The 20,773-nt window shown below is 46.7% G+C and overlaps 1 protein-coding gene across 1 annotated transcript in view; it reads left to right on the forward strand.

The window, feature by feature from the left end:
- Positions 1–20,773, forward strand: part of LOC101613754 (androgen dependent TFPI regulating protein) — a 90,035-nt gene that overhangs the window by 56,930 nt on the left and 12,332 nt on the right. The window contains exon 5 of the mRNA XM_012951013.2: positions 12,890–13,005. Coding sequence (XP_012806467.2) covers positions 12,890–13,005 — 116 coding nt within the window. The remainder of the gene's footprint in view (positions 1–12,889; positions 13,006–20,773) is intronic.

Consider the following 20,773-nt stretch of genomic DNA (forward strand, 5'->3'; position numbering starts at 1 on the left):
GACCTGTGGAATATTAGAGAGAGGTTCATGTTTAATGAGAAGCAGAGGCAAGGCCATCGTGTCTGTTTTGTTGAAGGAGGGATAACATTAGTGAAGGTTTGGGGCTACAGTTCAAATATAGACGCTTTCTGGTATGTGTATATGTATGGAGGTGATGTACACATGTGTGAGCACGTGCCTGTGGGAGCCGGGGAGAACCTCAGTGTCATCCTCAGGAGCGCTGCCCACTGTTTTTTGAGACAGGGTCTCTAATTGGCCTAGAGTTTACCAATTTGGCTCAACTGGGTAGCTAGCCAGTGAGTTCTAGGAATCATTCTGTCTTGGCCCCCTAAGCACTGGGATTGCATCAGCATACCACTATGCCCAGTATTTTTACCTGGGTACTAGGGATTGAGCTCAGGTCCTCATGCTTAAGCTATCTCCCCAGTCCCTGGTAGAGACTTTTCCACTTCTCCATATTCCTTTGTTATAACCATTGCTAGATATCCATTAGTTAACTCTCTGTTTGTGTAGCCAAAGAGAGTTTTTAAAAAGCCATTACATGAGCCGGGCATGGTGGTGCACACCTTTAATCCCAGCACTCGGGAGGCAGAGGTAGGAGGATCGCCGTGAGTTAGAGGCCACCCTGAGACTCCATAGTGAATTCCAGGTCAGCCTGGGCCAGAGTGAGACCCTACCACGAAAAACCACCACCCCAACAACAAAAAAAGCCATTACATCATGGAAGAAGGGTGTAAGAAGCTGAAATAAAGAACAAAGACACAGGTAGGGTGTTCACCAGATGAGAGGTATGCCCAAGAGAAAGGGAAGAACGTTGGTGAGCATAGGAAAGGCCAATCTCTCCTCCTTTGGCTATATTTGGGCCTGAACTGCCCTTGGGAAACATACTTGTAACACCCACGCAGGGCTCATTGTGTGGTGAGGTGTGACTTTTGATGGGAGAGGTGTGACTTGTTGATGCGTGAGGTGTGACTTGTTCAAAGTGAAGCTTCACCAGTTCCTCAGTAGTTGCCTTGGAGCCTAATCTGTCAAGGGCTCTGTAGCACCCCAGGGCCTCTTATTTTGAGGGGAAATTTTAAAATGAGCTACGCAAGGAAGGGGGCTACTTAAGCATTTCATTTCCCTCAATAGGAACCGATGCTACCAGTGTGACCATACTACTTTGAAAGCTAACACATATGTACCCCAACATGTGCACACGTTCATGCATGCACATGCACATACACACATACACACTTACAAGGGATTTTTTTGTTTTGTTTTAGTTTGGTTTGGTTCCTTCTGAGTTTGGAAACTGGGAAGTGCACAATGATTTCAGAGGGATATTCCCAACATCTCTTCTAGTATGACCTGGCTGGGAATGAAAGCTTACATGGTCTTAGTATATGTATCTCCACACACATTTGTGAGATCCCAAAAGCCACATTTGATTATTATTCTGTGGTGAGAAGGAATTTTATGACCTTTGGGGCAATTTTGTTTTCTCTAAGAAAACCAAAATAAGGAAGTGAGCCAAATTTCTGGGTTAGGAGTGGTTTGCCTCAGCACCTCAGCTATGCTTTCCGGGGAGTGTGTGTGGGGGGTTCTGAGCAAGTGGGCTGTCACCCACTTGTCCTGCATGCAGGTTCCCTAATTTTACACTTGGAAATAAGATCACTGCCACCCTCTGGGTTTGTGGAATAGCTGGCAATAGCAGCTAAGGCGTCACCCCTGCACTCTTGTCCTCAGTCTCTCTGGGGCCCATGGCTAAGAATGCTGTGAACAGGAGGTTGAAATCCAGAGATCAGAGGTCTAGACAACAGTTCAGGATTCACTGTGGAAGGAAGGGTATCAATATGCCAACACAAGAGAACACAGCAGGGTTCTTGTCTCTGTGCCCAGTCAATTCGGTGCTGGTCTTACTATCACTCCAAAATATTAGGCATATTTGACCACACCTTCTCAAAATCTCTTCTCTCCCCCCCCCTTTCTTTCTTTCTTTCTTTCCCTGACTTGCAGACCTACCATTCATGACAATTTTGTCTGAAAAATCGTTCTCTTTTCTTTTGTCCATCTCTTAAATCAGTGACTCTCAAGCAACAGGGGACATTTAGGAATGTCTGGAGACAATTTTGATTGTCACAACCAAGCAGGAGTATGTGTGAGTGATATCTGGGAAGTCAAGCCAACAATGTTATTAAACTTACTGCGATGTACAGGGAACCCTAGCACACATCTTACCTGAAATGTCGACGGCGTAAGGTGTAGAAACCTTGCTGTCATAGTTGGGATTCCACAGTACTTAATCCCATGCCCCGCATGCGTCTCTTCACTGTTACATCCTGTTTAGGTCATCACCTGTACCCCAACTCTTTATTTATTTATTTAGGTATTTATTTAGTTATTTGCAAGCAGAGTGAGACACAAAGAAACAGACAGGTGCACCAGGGCCACCAGCATTTGCAAACAAACTCCATATACCACTTCCTGCATCTGGCTTTATGTGGGTACTAGGAAACCAAATCCAGGTTGTTTAGCTTTGTAGGCAAGCACCTTATCCACCAAGCTCTCTCTCCAGTCAGCCCTACTTCAACTCTTTAAAGAGGGATATTGGGCTGGAGAGATGGCTTAGCAGTTAAGACATTTGCCCGCAAAGTCAAAGAATCCTGGTTCAACTCTCCAAGACCCACGTAAGCCAGCTGCACAAGGGGGCACATATATCTGGAGTTCATTTGCAGTGGCAGGAGGCCCTGGCCTGCCCAATCTCTCTCTCTCTGTTTCTCTCTCTCAAATAAATAAAAAAATAAATTTTTAAAAAATAAAACTGGGCTATTTACATTCTGATAATTCTCAAAGCATTCCTAAATTAATTTTTTTCCTTGAGTGCCCAGCACCTTATTGGATACTCCAGTTTACTAACTTCTGGACAATCAGCTTTTTGGTTTTGGATTAGCTGAAAAATTTATAATTGAAAAAGTAGTTGATGTTATATACTTATCTCAAATTAACTTTTGTTGCACAATAACAAAAGCACAATTTGGTAGCACATTGTGAGATAAACAAAACAAAATTTAATGGTAATTAGAGCTGGCTTGGAGAGTAACAACGCTATCAAAGAGAGAGCCTCGCCTCACATTTGTCAAGACAGAAGACTTTGGCACAGTGAGCTGTATACAGTGTACATAGCTCTTTGAGTTAGATAAGATCTGGTTCATTCATTGCGGACACCGAAGGCTCATTTTCAGAGCCCCCATTACATAATGGCTTAAAACTTGCCTGGTCCTAGCATGACAAGGTAGGCTTGTGAAAAAATGTATGCTTCAATATAACTAATATTTCTTGAAGAACAAAAACCTGAAAGTCTATATGCCTCCTAATTGCTTACAATGATGAAAAAGAACTGCATATTTTTAACAATATAGATGGATATTAGTTGGTGGCATTCCCTTCCCCCAATTTTTAAATGTCTTGCATTGGCGGGAAGGCAGGATGGCAGGAAGACAGGATGGTGGGTGAGCAAGGGGATGAGCAGGGCAGGAAGGAGAAAGCATGGGATGCGGTCCCTCCTGGAGGACTCAGCACTCTGCCCTGGAGCTAGTGCTTGTTTGGCACCTTCTGGGACCACTGTAGTCTCCCAGAGGAGCCAGCTGCCGACATGTGCTGAGCCCTTTGCTGACTTGGCAAGGAGACATGGTGGAGGAAGTGGTAGTGCCTTAGAGCCATGGAGCCTCCAAAGCAAGCCAAATCCCAATGCCCCCTCAAGGTTCTTTGTACTGAGAACAGTCTTCCTCCATGGTCTTGGAGCAGCTTTTAAGAGAGCTGCCCACCTATCTTCTGCACAACATCTATGTATGTGCTATGTGAAGCCAGCCAAGGGGGGCCCGGATGCAGGGTAAGGGTGAGATAGGGAAAGAGGGAGAGAGTAACAAGACATCCAGCAAAGCCCGGGGAGCAGAGACTCTACCGAGCCCTGCTCCTGAACGAAGGGTTGCTCCCTAGGGAGTTGCAGTGTGGACCAAGGGCCATGACCGCTGTTGCACATTTTCCCACTTCCATCTGGCTGCCGAGTCAACGGCTCCACTGACAGAGTCTACGGTGTTTCCAGGAGTTCACACTTGCTCCCAGGCTTCCTTGAAATTCGAAGACCAACTTTTAAGAATCAAATTCCCGTCTTGAGGCATGAGGGAAGTAAAGAAAGCCTGTCTTGAGGTGAGGTTGACTCTGCCATCCGGCCTGCAGCCCGATAGGTGACTGCCTGTTCCTCAGATGCTGGTCTGGGTTCCTTCCAGCATCTGACAAAGACCACTTCTTTCTCCTCTCCCCGGCTTGATTGCTTCATGGATCCATTTGGTAGTGGGTAATGCCTAACTTAGAGTTAAGTCTCTGGAGGACCTTGGTCAGTGTCAGGCAGATGCACCCATGGGCGTTATGATGGGAATGAGAAGGGCTCCAGGCAGACCACAAAGGACACTTGCTGGAGCTTTCAAACTCACCATGATGTCACTGAGGCCTATGAGGTAGGAGGAGGTGAAGAGAGTGGGGGACAAATGACCGATGTATCAGTGGTGAGAGCAGGCACTGGGGACTTCAGGTGGCAGTTCAGAGCGGGAATGCGATGGCGGAGTGGAGGAGGCTTGAACATGGAGGTAAGATGGTTCAGGTGACCACATCACCTCTGCAGGCCGCACTAAAGGTCAAACCCTAACTTGTAACAAGACAATCAAACATTTAGTAAACAGAAACTGGAGCAGAGTCCCAAAAGAAAGCAGATGAGAGGTTTCCTCTCAATATTCCTAATTTCACTGAAACTAGGGGAGGGAACGCATATGAACTGTCAGCAGAATGAGTACAGCTGAGTCCAGTGCAGTGGGAGGGATAGGCGAGTGACTGAATGAGGAGGAGGAGGAAGCGCCTGTCCCCGTGGGGAGGGGTGGAGAGGCGCTGGGGATGAACTGCAGGAGAGAGAATAAGAGGACAGACGGGCCTCTTTGCCAAGGCTCCAAGGAGTCCACGTTGATACTCTTTGTGAGACTCCTCGTCTTTTATCTGAGTCACCAGCAGGTAGCCAGCGCGGGCACTACAGCTTTCCACAAAAGATGGTGCCCACGTCACAAGTTAAATAGAAACAAAGATACTGTTGAGTAAAATTGCACTTCTGCTATAATGACCCACACACTGCAACCTCCTTACTGTCTGCACCAGATTCTGCTTTACTCTGCTGCCTTCAAATGATGTCAGTCCATGGAATCTGAGGTCTGTCATATGGGGGCCCCCTTAAGTGAAGCGCAGTGCTGGAAATTCCTCAGCAGTATGATTGCTAGCGGAAAAGCTTTATTTTCTCTATAAAGGAATATACAAGAAGCTGTGTCCATTCTATATTGTTTACTTTGGCTATCTGGAAAGGGATCATCTCGAGTCTCAGTGGTAGATAAAAGTGCAATAAGCCTTCTGGTCGGCAGACATGTGCTCTGGTGTAATCTGAGGTCCTGACGGTTTTATGCCTTCTAATGCTAGTTAATGGACTTTGGCGGAAGGTTATCTCAAAGTGGAGCAGAGCTGACTGAGAGAAAAATTGGAGAAATAAGTTATAATGAAGAATTATGGGAGGAGGGACAAACAAAAAAGAACAGGAAACAGGTTAAAGAAGAGGGTCTGAAGAGATGCTATGGAGAAAAAGAGACGTGATTGAAGGAGCCCATGGTGGGCACAGCCACAGAGGGTTCTGACTAGGGGACAAGTCAAGTGCAATGTGCCAAAGCATGTACTTGACAAAGAAAATCAAGGAAGGTGAATCTTGAAATGAACAAAAGAAGCAGCTGCAGGAAGTATTTGGTAGGGGGTGGGGAGGCAAATAAAGCTTCAATTAGAAGTCTAAAGGAACAAATGAAGAATTCTACTGGCTGTTGATGCAGGCAGTTCAATGAGAGGAAGAGACGGGTGGTCCTCCGATCTCAGATCTTTGTTCTGTCTTACTCTTAATGAGATAGAATCCAAGTGGTCATTTCTTCCGCAGGCTAGACTTCAAAAAAGCAACTGTATTCCAGGGAGGAGAATGAAGTTTGGGTCAAACAAATGATTAACACAAAGAATAGCAATTGAAAGATGGGTTAGAAACCCATTAGAAGAGCCCAAATGTTATCATTCACCAACCTGTTCAGTTCACATAAGGGTGCTTAAATGACGGTATACTTTTCTCTCTTGGTCCACTGGTCCGTTTATTTTTCTTATAGCTCAGTGAAGACTCTTCGGTTACCCCAGTGCCCTACTGTGAAGTGCGCTTCTAGCAGAAAGTTCATGTGAAGGGATCTTACGGGGAACACCACTGAGGCTTCACAGCCACGTCAGCTGGGTTTGCTTTAGCATAAATCTTTCCATGTGTCCATCCATCCATGGGGTATTCCATCTTCTTTTGGATACATTTTACAGTGAAATGTAGTAAAGGCCATTATTCATCAGTGTAAATGAGGCTGTGGATTTTTTACTTCTGTTGAGGGCAGCCTGTGTGGGCCCACCTATATACATAGTGGAGATCGACTGAATGCCTTTGCTCTGTCTGTGGGTGCTTTGTGTCCCCACTTGCCCCATTCCTGTCCCAGGTACTTCAACACTGACTCTAATTACAGTGGGGCCTTGGTAGTTTCTACTTTCTAGAAGTTCCCAGAAAGTAGAAAAGGATATTTTTACAAATTCAGTTCTCTTGAAAAACTTTAATAATTGAAATGGGAGAAGATTCTCACAATGACAGAAGAGATTTGTTTTTGTTTTTGTTTTCTGGGATAAGGTCTCACTCTTGCCCAGGCTAACCTGGAACTCACTCTGCAGTCCCAAACTGTCCTCAGACTCACAGCAACCCTCCTACCTCTGCCACCCAAGTGCTGGGATTAAAAGTGTACGCCACCATGCCTGGTATGGAAGAGATTGACGTCCCTTGTGGCCTGTGTACACATTTCCAAAGTTCCCCAGCAGGTTTACTTAAAGTAAAACCACATCTTCAATAGCAAAAAAGGAACTCAGAACACAGGTGGCCTCTGCCTGGGGATATAAAATGTTCCAGGAAGCACAGTCAAGATTTTCACCATTGTCCTGTGGCTTTAGAGGCAAAAATGCAGCCAGGAGATTAGTGAGGAGGGATTTACAGTGATAGCTGGCAAATGGATGGCATTAACAAAAGTGGGCTTTTTCCTAATAGAATTTGTGAAACAATTACCTCCACATGTCTTTACTTCATGTAGTTTTCTAAAAATATGTTTCATTTATTTATTTATTTGACAGAGAAAAAGGGAGAGAGAGAGAGGGAGAAAGAGAGAAAGAGGGAGTGAGAGAGAGAGAGAATGGGCACGCCAGGGCCTCCAGCCACTGCAAATGAACTCCAGATGCATGTGCCCCTTGTGCATCTGTCTAACGTTGGTCCTGGGGAATTGAACCTGGGTCCTTTGGCTTTGCAGGCAAAAACCTTAACTGCTAAGCCATCCCTCCAGCCCACTTCATGTAGTTTTTAAGTGAAATAAGTCTGTGTATAACCACATCCCATTAAGATTTGTTTGGCCTCCATTGTTGCACTTTTGATATTCATGTTTAAAACTATAATTGATATTTTGACCTCAGGAGCTTTTGTGAAGGGTTTTATATTTGTGAAGGTTATTTTATTTAATGAAAATATATCTATTATATCCATAAACTCAAAAATCCTTTATGTACACAGAAGTTATAAGATCTTATAACTGCATTAAAATTTCACTTAAAAAATCTATACATCAGTGTCACAAACAGTCCAAAAGCATTCTCCTGGAGACTCACAAGCAAGACCTCAACTTGAACAAGTTACTGTTAGCATTAGTTTCAGACTCAAGCACTGCCTGTACGGAGGAAAGAGAAAGAGTTCTGCAGCATGCACGACACAGGCGTTGTCACTTAGAACCAGTAAAGGCATCCGAAGGAGAAAGCATTAGATGGCTGGTCCCAGAGGAGAGAAGTTGGCTCACTAAGTCTTGGTCAACTTAACTCAGTTCAACAAAAGCTTGGCAGTAAAATGAAACACAGAAAAGGAGGAAAGGTCAAAATCCAACAAGTTATCTGCTTTTAGGATGGTGTCTCCTTGATACTCTTCCACTAGAGAAAATGGCATCCTACTAACCACCTGCTTCAAGCATCCCTCGGTGAGTATCATCAAGCTGTCCTGTGGATTCCTCTCTGTAACTTCCATGAATATAGGCTAGGCTGCTGCAAGAGGAAGAGTGATGGACTACAGAGAGACAAAAAATGAATAAGTGAATAAATAAGTAACCATAGGTTCAATGGGGAATTGAGGCTTGTTTCTTTCTTGGGAGACAAGCAGAAAGTGTCATTGTGAGTTTAACCTCATGTGCAGGGAAAATAATTTGTGATGCCCACTTTCCTACGGGTAAAGGATAAGTGGAAATAAGTACTCAAATTATTTTACCAGTTGCCATTCATGCAATCTTGTAAGAGTGTTCTGTGGGCAAATAAATTCTCACAATTATCTATAAGACTATTTTGCCACCAGAGAACTAGAGTGTAATTGTTATCCTAGTACTGAAATCAACATTTCATGTGTAGAATTCTGTCTCCAAGATATTCTGTTGGAAGCTGGCACTATACAAAGGATGGGAGGGGAAAACCACAACTGAAAAGAAAAGAAAATGACAAGGACAGCACTGTCCTTGTAGCCCATGCCTTTGGAAGCAGATATTGATAGGAAAATGCACACAAATGGTATCTCCATTGACAAGAAAATGGTATCACTCCATCCCCTGTGTTTACATATGTTATTGTTTCAGTCCATGATGTTTTGTTTACTTTGGAAGGAAATATTTTACCCCTTCTGAGATAATTAATTTTTGTCAGCTTCACTGTTTATAAGGGAAACTGAGAAACTGTTAATTGAAATACAGAGTGAGTCACTGTTTTCAGTAATTTTTGGCAGCCTTCTAATTTGTGTCAATCCCAGCCTAATTATTAAATTTTTTGGAAGCAGAAAGCATATTTGATTTTTGCCTTACTGAATTTTTTTTGTTTTCTCATTTTTTTTTTTTTCTGGGAAATCTGTGCTATCTAAAAAGGTTATATAATTTATGTCAATGTGAGGTGAAACACCAAATCATTTGAAATACCAGAAGGCTTATTACATCATGCTTGGCTCTGCATAGTAGCTCAATATTTAGAAAGCTCACAGATTGTCATCTTCCTCCGATCTTGCCTACCCCAAGCTCCAATGAGAAAATGTAATTTTTTAAGGACCTTTCCACTAGTACGGAGCCACAGTCTTTGGCCCATCACTAATGACATCACGGAAGTGAACTTCCCAGAAGCCATCAGGGAGAGTTCATTTGGAAATCCAATTGAATGTCACTTACAAAGGGCAGGCGCCTCATAGCGGTGGCCAGCCATGCATTTCTGAGTTGTTTGTTGTAAAAGCATTAATCACCATGAACTCATTTACTCCTAACATAGGCACACTGCTTTCTTCCATAGGAATTCTGTTCCAAATGATCATTAATGTAGAGAACTGGGAGTTGCTCATTGTGGACGAGGTTAATAAAATCTGTCAGATCAATGGCCGGCATAATGGGTTTGTTAATAGCCCTTAATAGAAGTCAGATCTTCTAGACAACAGCAGAGTAAAGGCAGGCCCAGAGGCTGGTGCCTAGGCAGGCAGACAGCTCCATCTCTTAGCTCCCAAGGTGACTTGTGGATAAAGACAGCTGGAATCAGTCACTGAGAGTGGTTGGCATTTGGATTTGGCCAGGAGCAGGTGCCCTCACAGTCAGCAGGGAAGGGAGTTCTTTGACATAGCTAGGAGGGTTCTCCTCGTACCCCCAAGGACACACATGCTTCAGTGTCTATAAGTCACAGACTAGAGGCCATTTTAGCCCCTGGAGCCATGGAAGTCCCAGACCCTTACTGCCTCCCCACCCTTGGCCCACTCATGAAACCAAGGGTGACAGTAACAGTAAATAATGGTGACAACCACAGCAGATGCTCATTGGTTGCTCTCAGCGACCAAGGACTTTCCATGTGCCTACTGGAAGTCCTCACGTCTGTGCCCCAGGAGGTACAGAAGAATTATTGTCCGCATTTGATGAAAGTGCAAAGGTTGTCACCTCCTAGCACAAGGTTACATTCCGAAGTGCCCATTCTTAAACACCACGAGCTTTATTGGAGGGAGAAACAGAGAAGGGGAGTTGCCAGACATGTGGGGCCCTGGGTTAATGCAAACCTAAGCTGTCTGACACGAAGGCCCGAGGCTATGGAGAGGTTGCAGCAGCTGGAACCGCTGGTAATATCTCGGGGACCAGACTGGCAAGGGTGTTCCTCCCCCTGTTCTTGGGGGTTGCAGTGAGCCAAGATCCTCCCCCTATTCTTGGGGGTCACAATGAGCCTGGACCCCTAGACAAAATCTCGGACCCTGGCAGGAAGTAAGGTCACTCCCTCTCCAAGCATGGAATACCTCAACGTTCAGATAAGACTTACACTTTGCCCATAACCCTGTAGCCTTTGGACAGTTGCCTAGGAAACTCCTTATATGGTATCAGCCAGCACCTTTGCACAGCCCATCCCATATGCCCTGTATTTCCCTCTGTCCTTGCCTATGTGCTAGAATGCATGTCCCTATATGCTAATTAGGCATGAGCAAGCAACCTTGTACATCCAATCCCCTTAGGACCCTATTCTTACCCTCAACAGCTTATAAACCCATTTCCCCGACGATAAACTGAGCTGTTCAGAGAGACTGTCTCCTGAAAGTCTTTTCTCTCAGTTGCTCACCACCACAGTTGCCTGGGTGCCTTCGGGGGAACCATGGCTAGTCCTGGAACACTCAGGAACCCACAGGGAATCTAAAGTCAGACCCAAGACATAACAGGGCATGGGAGAGGGCCTGAAAGTCTGTGCGTCCAGCCAGCCAGCATGTCTGGGACCAAGTAGCTCAAGCAAAGGAGGGAAAAGCTATGGTTTGCTTGCAGTGCTTTATTAATACAACAAGGGCTTTTCGAGACTCTTCGGATGCCTGTCTGTGCAGTGTCACTCAGCGGTGGCCTTGGCTGGGGCAGCTCAGGAAGCCCTTTCCAGCCCGTGGTGCTCACACCCCATGGGAACCTGCTGCACTTCTCAGCTGAGGCCGTCTTGATCTCCTGACTGTGCCCTAGCAGGCCTCGTCAGGGCAGGAGGAAGGTACTGGCTTCGGAGCATGTCTTCAGCAGGATTCCCGCAGCCAGGCAGGGAGCCCTGCGGCACGGCAGAGCACTGGGATCTATTGCAACTGGAGCCAGGCAGGGAGCACTGCACGGCGGAGCACTGGGATCTATTGCAACTGGAGCCAGGCAGGGAGCTGGGCTCAGGATCGGGGGCCTGGAGCTGGGAAGGGGGAGCTCTCCGCACAAGAAGCTGCCGTGGGCAGCAGGAACCGGGAGCGGGGGCAGAGGGCCGTGTGGACACCTTCAACAGAAGAGGAGGCTTTGCGCACAGACCCCAGGGTCCTTTCCCAAGGCTGCTTTCAGAACCCAAAGGGAGCCAGCCCCAGCAGCCTCTGTCAACACCCACATCCCAAACATGACTTGCCTTGATTGTGTCATTTATAAAACAACAAAAACAACAATCTAGGGCTGGAGAGATGGCTTAGCAGTTAAGGCACTTGCCTGCAAAGCCAAATGACCCAGGTTCGATGCCCTAAAACCCACATAAGCCAGATGCATAAGATGGTGCTTATGTCTGGAGTTCATATGCATACGGCTAGTGGTCCTGGTGTGCCCGTTCTCTCCCTTACCCCTCTCTCAAACAAATAAAAATAATTTTTAAAAATCCAGTTTTAAGTATGTGGAATAGACAGTGGAGCAGATGGTTATAAAGAGAGGAGGGCATGAAAGGTTTCAGAGGGAGGCTTACCCCTCCCCCAGCACCTACCACCCCCAGCAGGACTAGGCCAGGCCAGGGGTGTTGTGTGCAGTGCAGAACAACGAAAGGGTGGGGCATGTTCTCTGCCTCCCTCTGGGGCTTCTAGTTATGCAGACCCATGCTAGACTACCTGGCAGTGGAAATGAGTGAGAGAAACTAACCATAGGGGAAATTCAGAGACAGCATCACGCAAGATTGTATTGGCTGTAAAGAGCCTAGAGGATCAGAAGGGCGGGGGGAGGGAGAGAAAACCCAGTCCACAGAGGGAGAAAAGGCAGTGGGAGGATTTTGAAAACAGAGCAGCCAGCACAGGAAGCACAAAGGAGAAGGAGGCTGTGTGCGTGTGTGTGTGCGTTGGCGTGCACGTGTATGTGTGTAGAAACCATGTGCCTGTAAGAGTGTGTGCTTGAGAGAATGTGTGAATGTACACGCCCTATATTTATACGTGGATGTATAGAGAATGTACGTGTGTGCGCATGTGTGTGTGTATGTGCCTCTGTGTGTGTGTGTGTGTATTGCATATAAGCATTAAGAGAGGATGTAATGGGCAGCAAGCAGGACCAGAGGACACACGTCAGCACATTCACGCTGAGATATCTGGCTCAGCTCCCATCGCTAACAGAGTCACTGTACTCGTGATTCCCTAAGTTGGGATTGAAGAATGGTCCAAAGGGGCAAGCATAAACCACTCTTGTGGGTTCAGAGAAGGAGCACTGATCAGCTCCCAGCCCAGCTCAGCCCAGGTTCTGAGCTTGGCATGGTCCCCCAGGCATGGTGTGGTGTCACAGGAGAAGCTGTGTGTGGACAATGGCACTGAGCACCCAGCCAGAGGACTGTAGAGCAGCGTGGAGTCATTGGAGGCCTTTGCGCATCCAAGGAGAATGATCCAAGTTAACCTGGAAGAGCACAGGTGGCTAGACTGGAGAGGGTCGAGGGAGTTACAGGTACCGTGAGCAGCGGGGCTCCCTGCCCTCACAATCTGTCATCTGTCCTCCTACAGCACACCTGGATCTTGCCCTTTCAACTGGTTGAAGTCATCCTCAGACCACATCGTTACCCATCAAAGAAGAAGGGGCTCACGCTGTTGGGTGCTTTTAGTCTTGGTTACGTCATCAGGTAAGACTTGCACAGAGAAAGTCAACTGAAGATTGTCATTCAGACCTCTGGGGAATATTCCAGAAAAGCATACTCTTCCATTAGAGTCTCTTTATGTTGATGTAAATGGGAAATCAAACATATTTTAATTTGTAGGAAAGAAGTATGTTTTGTTTGATTTTTTAATTTTTTTTAAAAAATTATTTATTTGCAAGCAGAGAGAGAGAGAGAGAGAGAGAGAGAAGAAAGACAGAAAGAGAGAGAAAATGGACACACCAAGGCCTCTACCCGCTGCAAACAAACTCCAGATGCATGTGCCCCTTGTGCATCTGGCTTTTGTGGGTCCTGGGGAAACAAACCTGGGTCCTTGGTTTCACAAGCAAACACCTTAACTGCTAAGCCATTTCTCCAGCCCTTTTGTTTGGTTTTAACACTCATGGACAGCTCACATCCAGAACACACACACACACACACACAAACAGCAAACCACAACTACATCTTTTCTCCTCATGAGGAAGTAATCATTGCAAAGCTGCAGAGAGCTTGCTTTTCCAGGACTCTGATGATCTTGGGTTCTGTTGGCTGAATGAGTAGAGGCATATATCCTATCCACAAAGACATCTGGCAGGTGCAGCAGGCTAATTCCATCCGCTACTGATGCCGGCATCACTGTGGGCTTGTCGCATCTGCATCTGGCATTAAGGAATCTAGAGAGCACTTGGACAGATTCCTAGAGACCTTGTGTCTAACTTTGCTGGAAGAATGGGAACTGGGAAGAGAATCAAATAGCTGGTCTTGATTCCATCATTCAACCCCCTGTTGACATGAACTCTCAGAAAGGTGTCTGAAACCGATGGTCTGTAACCTAGGGAATACCCTTGACGTGGTACTCGGGAAAGTACCATCCTTGCCTTGCACAGCTGTGGTTTTACTTTTTGACTCAGGGACTCATAGAGCTCAGACTAGCCTCCAACTGCATAAGTATTGAGGATGACCTTGAATTTCTGACCCTGCCTCCCAAGTGCTGGGATTACAGGTGAGTACCGCCACACACCAGTCTCATGCAATGCTGGGGATCTAACCTAGGGCCTCATGCACGTTAGGCAAGCACTCCACCAACTTAGTCTCAGCGCCACCCTTACCCTTCACAGCCTTCTCATGCAACACCCCGCCGTGTATGTAAGGGCCGTACCAGGCACGGGACCTACAGACTGCTCCTTCTCTGAACCTATATGAGTTGTTTATGAAAATCTGGGTCAAGACCCAGCCTCTGTTTGGGCTTAGTTCAGGAGAGTGCTGTGAGTGACAGGAGCTGAGCAGGAGATCGCATTCCAAAGACCAGGGATCAGTTGGACCTGATCCATAGATGTCACCAGCTTTTGCCACAGAGCTTGGTTCCCAGAACTCAGCTGCTGGCTCCCCCATGGCCCTGAGTTCTGCTTCATACTATCTACATACATCCCCTGACCTTCCCCATTCTTGGTAATCAAAGCCTTCCTTGCTTTCCTCTCTCAAAGAAAGTTCTGTATGGTTCTATATGCTCTGCATGGTTCTCTAATCTCTGTTGTCCTTCAAACTTTAACAAACTGCACAAGACCTAAGCAGGGGATGTGCTGGTGTTTTATACCTGGATCATCGTGTCAAGGACTATGAGGGCCTCCAGGGTAGACACTACATGATGATGTTTTCCAGTAGCATGGCACTGGACAGGGATGGACTGTGTGACGTGTAGTTGCCATATTTTGCTTAGCCCAGAAGAGTAAGTCTCTACAGGTAGAGCATCTGGCCCTGGATGGGGTCAAGAGCAGATATACGTGAAGATAGTTCTCGCTGTTGAAGCTGGCTGAGGAATACACAAGTCGTACACTACTTTTTGTGGATTTCAACACCTTGCTTGGCTGAGTGTAAGTTTTGGAGTTTTAATGTTAGACCCTTTCAAGTGTCAGCCTTCTCTACCTAAGAACTTGAAAGTTGATCATAAACTCACATGTCTGTCGCCTGTGGTTCATGTCCTCCTTGGGTACTAAAGAGCTCCAATACCTGCAGTTACTAAACACATGCCATCTCCATAAAGATGACCAGGACGTCTTGGCTCGCCGGCACCACGGCGCCTGTCCCAAGGATGCTAAGCTCAGGGAGCTGGTGAAAGACGGTGCGATGGTGCGATGGACTCGCGGGGCCTGTCCTGTGTCCGTCCAAGCGTCTCAGGACACAGAGAGGTAGGGAAGTGGGCAAATGGGTCTGACAGGAGCAAGAGGTTGACACAATGGTGGGTATTTGTGGCAACTCAGGAGGGTTGAGTGATGGATGGATGACTTGGAGAACAACTGGCCTTGGGCCAGTGGGTGCCAGTGGGTTAGATGCCAAACTCAAGGCCATGAGGTTGCAAGGCAAAGGCGGGAGGAGAAACAAGCTGGAACTAAAACCATTAAAACGAGGATCTTCTATGCTCAAACCTCTCCTCAGTGTACTTAGGGCCAGGTATTTTCTCAGCTCCCAACACATGCCAAATCACCATGCTTGGCGCTTGCCCTAGGCTCCAACTCTAAATCTTTCCTGGTGTTTTGTTTCCAGCTCTGTATTGGATGGGACACTAAGGTCCTAAAAATGGAGCCAGTCAAGGGAAGGTATGGAGACCCATCACCAGCAGGAACGTAGTGGCCAGGAAGGGCCCAGTGCTGCTATGAAATGACTTGGGTTTTGTTTCTTGATACCACTAACAAGAAATACCAAATTAGAATTTGGTCCATTAAGCCCATTTACTTTCCTTATTGGTAGAACAAATCGAATGCACTGAGGACATTTCCTGTGGGTCCAGACTGGAAACTTTCATACCTTAGTCTCTTCCCTGATTAGCAGACCTGAGACTTTTTGCTGTCTGCCACCTCCACTCTGCCACAAAACGCTCATGCCTCCCGGCCCTCGTGACCACAGATGGCTATGAGAAATTCCACAGTGGTGGCCACCCCTGGAAAGACTGCATGGACGTGGGTCTGGGTCAGCTCTTCAGTGTGATAATTTGGAGCATGATAGGAGGAGGAGGAAGCATAGCAGGGGGAGGTGAAGCTGGACCGCAGACAGTGTGAGAAACAAACATGAACCAGGAAATGGCAGTGACCGTGAACTAGGGAACCACTGGGCCACAGAAGCCATGTTACAATGGCCTGAAAATAGATGTGCAGAAGAGCTCAGGGACCAGCCTTCCCTGTACTGTTCACGTTTCTGTTATTTTTCAGATTGCAAAACAGGAGGGCTGGCCCCTAAGAGGGACACGAAGCTTTGCAGAGTCGTAATGACTGCAAATCTTTCATTTCCTCTGGAAAGCATTAGTCACCTATAAATCTAGTAGCTTGCTCACTCTTTCCTGCTTTCTCACCCCAAAACACCTCAGCTCATTTGCACTCTCTCCCACCCCAGACTCACTCTCTCTTTCTCTCTCTGGCAGTGGTGTAGAGCAGAGAGAGAGAGAAATGTTCCCACTGCTGGTTTTTATTCCTTTTTAAGAAATGGAGCACATTTCCCCCAGAACAGAGCTGGTCCCGCTTGGAAAAGCTAAGTCACATAAGGCCAAGCCCAAGCCAACAGGGGGTTTATGCTTAATAATTGGAAATGAGCCTAGCTTATACATTACAGGGACACTAACCAGAAAGTGATAAATATCATAAAAACCCACAGAGCCACAGGAACACAGAGTAGGAAGGAGTAGCGGGGGCAGGCATCATGGAAGGGATTCACTGGATCTGAGCCCAGAAGGACCAAACAGGATGAAGTCTGCATCAGTGGGCGGGAGTAAATGTTCGCAGCGCCTTGCACAGTCAAGAGAGTGCGGGGCACAGCGAAGAAGCGGTGCTCGGCCATTCTCTCCAGATGGACTTGCTAGCGAACGAGACAAGTAGGAAATAGGCCTGGAACTGGGCCCTCTGGAAGGGTGGATGGTGCACTGCAGAAGACAAGACATCATTTGTGCCTTAGTTTGTGGTGGAGTCAGTCCTAATGTCCCTTTCCTATACTGAAACTCTCTTAAGTCAAGATGTACGTAGTGTACCTAACCTGCTGAATATCACAGCTAAGCATCAGCAGGATGGCCGTAGCCTGGATTATCTGTCTGCCCCACGCCTCTGTGATCATGGTGCAGCCCAATACATCAAGATATATTACCAGCCACTTCATATCACTAGCCATGGAAAGAAACCAAATCCAAAGTTCCAAATATACTGGCCAGGGAATTATGGTTTCTAACATTAATCATAGGCAGGGCGTGGTGGCGCACACCTTTAATCCCAGCACTCAGGAGGCAGAAGTGAGAGGATCGCTGTGAGTCTGAATTGATTCTGGAGCTACAGAGTGAGTCCCAGGTCAGCCTGGGCTAAGAGTGAGACTCTTGCCCCGCAAAGCCCTAAGGTAAATAAACCAATAAAAATTTAAAAGTCAGTCATGTGGTGGGCATGGTGATATGCACCTGTATCCAAGCACCGGGAAGACACCTTGGGCCTCACTGTGCGGTCAGGGCAGCCTAATTGGCAAGCCCCAGGCCATCAAGAGACCCTGGGGTAGATGGAATCCCCGAGGATGACCCCAGTGAAGGTTGTCCTCTGGCTAACATGTATATGTATATATACATGCCCCTGTACACACATGCACACCCACCCCCCCACACACACACACAAATAGTGCATCTTGAAAATCATGCTTAACATGGATGGGAGCAATGAGAGATGGGAAGTAACTTAAAACAGCATAAAAACAAAAACTGATGACAGTGTCTCATTTGTCAGTGATTGCTTCATGGCCCCAGTGCTTTCCTACATCAGAGTGCTTGACACACCCTTATAGCTAAGCACGCCATCCCTAGAGTTCCTCTCGTTCTCTGCGGTGTTCACACAGGCACTCTGTCCTGAGCATCGCTCTCCTGCACAAAGGCAGAACAATGATTCCCAGTGCCCAGGGCAACAGGACATCTCCTCCTGGCACTACTTGTGATGTTTGTCTGAGTGGTATCTCTCCTTCCTTTTATAAAGGAACCAGAGCTCAACCACAGGGACACTATCCTAATGACCTCATTCAGCTTATCCCTTCCTAAAGACCCCACCTCTAAACACCATAGTAAATTAAATTTCTATTCTCTTAATAGTATTTGCACAAGACATTAAGAATTAATCTCCTGAGTTAATTTGGTGGGACAAATCTTTAAATTGCACAGTTATTGTCTGGCAAGATGTGGCATGAGGGCTGACACCTCACAAATTATGTTCCTCAACCCCTCAAATCTCCATTATCTACTTAACTCTAACCGCATACTTTTACAACTGGATAAGAGAGTGGAAAACCCAGATTTCATGACAATCTTGTTGACCGTGTGAAAGTTAGAACAAGGAGAGCATAGAGACTCATTTTTGGCTACAAATTTGGTGTCCACCCCGGTGGACTTCCCTGGACTGTCAGTGCGCGGGAGCATATACAATTGTTCCGTAACAACAATAGAGCAGAATGGCGCTCTCTTCAAGGTACTGACACAGTGCTCATCGGACAAACCTCAGACTGGATGCTACTATACGTTCCAGTTCTCAATGGCCCCAGTGGTTGTCTTGGTGAGTCTGGCCACTGGGGTCTGTTTACAGCCGCTTCCGTGAACCATGGTTAAAGAGCCATGCATACTAGCAGAGTCATCCAAATATTAAAAATAGAACGGCACCGAGATGCCTCCTCACCCCAGTCAGGAAGGTCAGCATGAGGAAAGCAAACAACACTAACTGCCGGCAAGGACGGGGGAGGCTCCATTCCACACTGGTGGTAAAGACATAAATTAGTGCAGCCACTATGAAACCAGTATGGAGAGTCCCCAAAAAGCCACAGACTGAACCACCCTAGGATCCAGATCTGGGCCATGATGATGGGCCCAGAGGAAGATAAGCAGCCGAGATACGGCACTGCCCATAGCCAGCACAACCACTCTGTGGATACGCACCACATGTGGGGGTTTGAATCCAATGTCCCCCACAAACTCGTGTATTTTGAAAGCTTGGGCCCAGCCGTGGCAGTTTGGGAAATGGAGCCTTGCTGGAGGTGGCATGTTGCTAAGAGAAGGCTTCAGGGCATTGTGGCCCGACTTTCCCCTCACTAGAGCTGGGTGCACTTTCTTGCTGCATTCTGCCAGCTGCTGTAGCCAGAAATGACACCCAGACTCTGCCTTGCCATCCTTTCTGTACCATCATGAAGCTTCCTGTTGAGAAATTTTCCCTCCCGTTACCTGCCTTTGGTAGGGTGTTTTCTCTTGGCAATGTGCATGTAATGACAACACCACATTCATCCATTCATCTGTTGATGAACATTTGGGCAAATTTATCCACTAAAGAATAATGAAATTATATCACTTGCAGGAAAATGAATGAAACATGGGGATTTTCACAAGGGAAATTGACCTTTAGACTAAGCCTCAAAGTATAAGCAAGATTTAACCAGACATAGAACAAGGAGAAGTGTGGTCCTGGAACCAAACAGATAGCTCAGAGATGTTCCAAGCAGAGACAACTTCAAATCGAAGGCTCAGAAACTGGAAAATGGTTCAGTCAGGAAACACAAATGGGTCTGACGTGGGTCGGCTGTAGCTCTGAGGAGGAAGGTGGACAGGCAGGGGGAGCCCGGTGCAGTATTTGGGACATTTTCTCTGATGCAGTGGTAATCCAATGAAAGCAGAGCTCCTTCTCTGCTCTGTATAGAAAGGCAGCCATGCTGGAAGCTGTGAGCAGATAGGGCTGCATAAAGGCGCCTGGACTCCTGGTGGCTCCAGGTTCAGAGTCAATAGCAGGAAACACGAAATACTCATGTGAACAGCACTGTATCGCAGCCCAGATGAGGGAGCTTTGACTGAGGCCAGGGGATGTGTCTGCTGGAGAGATATTTAGGTGTAATTTCAAGGAACTGAAAATGGGAGCAAGACTGACTGCAGAGCTGATGCTGCAAGAGAGAGAGGGAGAGACAGAGAGAGAGGGAGAGAGAGAGAGAGGGAGAACAGTCATGGGCTATGTACTTGCAAAAGGGCCTTCTTCATTCCTGATTTTGCTTTCTCTCTCTCTCGCTCTCTCCATCTCTCCCTGTTTCTCTACTTCTTCCTTCTTTCCCAGATTCAAGCAAACCATGGAGAAAGGTTGCTTCTGATCTCTCTGCTGAATGCCCTTTGTAAATTCCTGCCCACTTACTTAACTCCACTTGTCTTTCTATTACTTTTGCCACTGTCAGCTAGCACAACTATAATTTCCTTGGCATTTTCTTTTGTGAAAACACAATTCATTAACTTCCCTAGGAACTTTCCTCTAAAAGCCTTCTGTTGAAAGAAGTAAAAGCGAAGTAAACAGAAACTTTCCGGGCCCCTAGGGTGATGTCCTTAATCGTGGACTATCTTATGTAAATGTGCATGGGAATTGGGAAGACCTAATTTCAAGTATATAAAGTAAGCCACACAAACTAATTAACATGACCTGTTTGGTGTGTGTTCAGATCTCGTCACTGGCCCCAAGCCCTCAGTCCTGTCTACTTGGAACAGTATCTTTTCTGCCCCTTGTTCCTTCTCATCTCTGTATAGGAGACAGCCACCCAGGGAAGAGATGCTATGGATGTCTTTCCATAGTGCCCCTCTGCCACACACATCGCTATTTCTAGTAGTGGTAACGCCGATCCGTACGGTAGTCACCTCGTCAGTCTGGGAGGAGCATACGGATGATTGGGATAATGGCAGCCCCAGCAGGCCAGGACAAGGGCTCAAGCTCCATCCCCAACCTTGTGTGACCATAAG

The sequence above is a fragment of the Jaculus jaculus genome, chromosome 17, assembly GCF_020740685.1.
Source record: "Jaculus jaculus isolate mJacJac1 chromosome 17, mJacJac1.mat.Y.cur, whole genome shotgun sequence".
NCBI classification, from domain to species: domain Eukaryota; kingdom Metazoa; phylum Chordata; class Mammalia; order Rodentia; family Dipodidae; genus Jaculus; species Jaculus jaculus.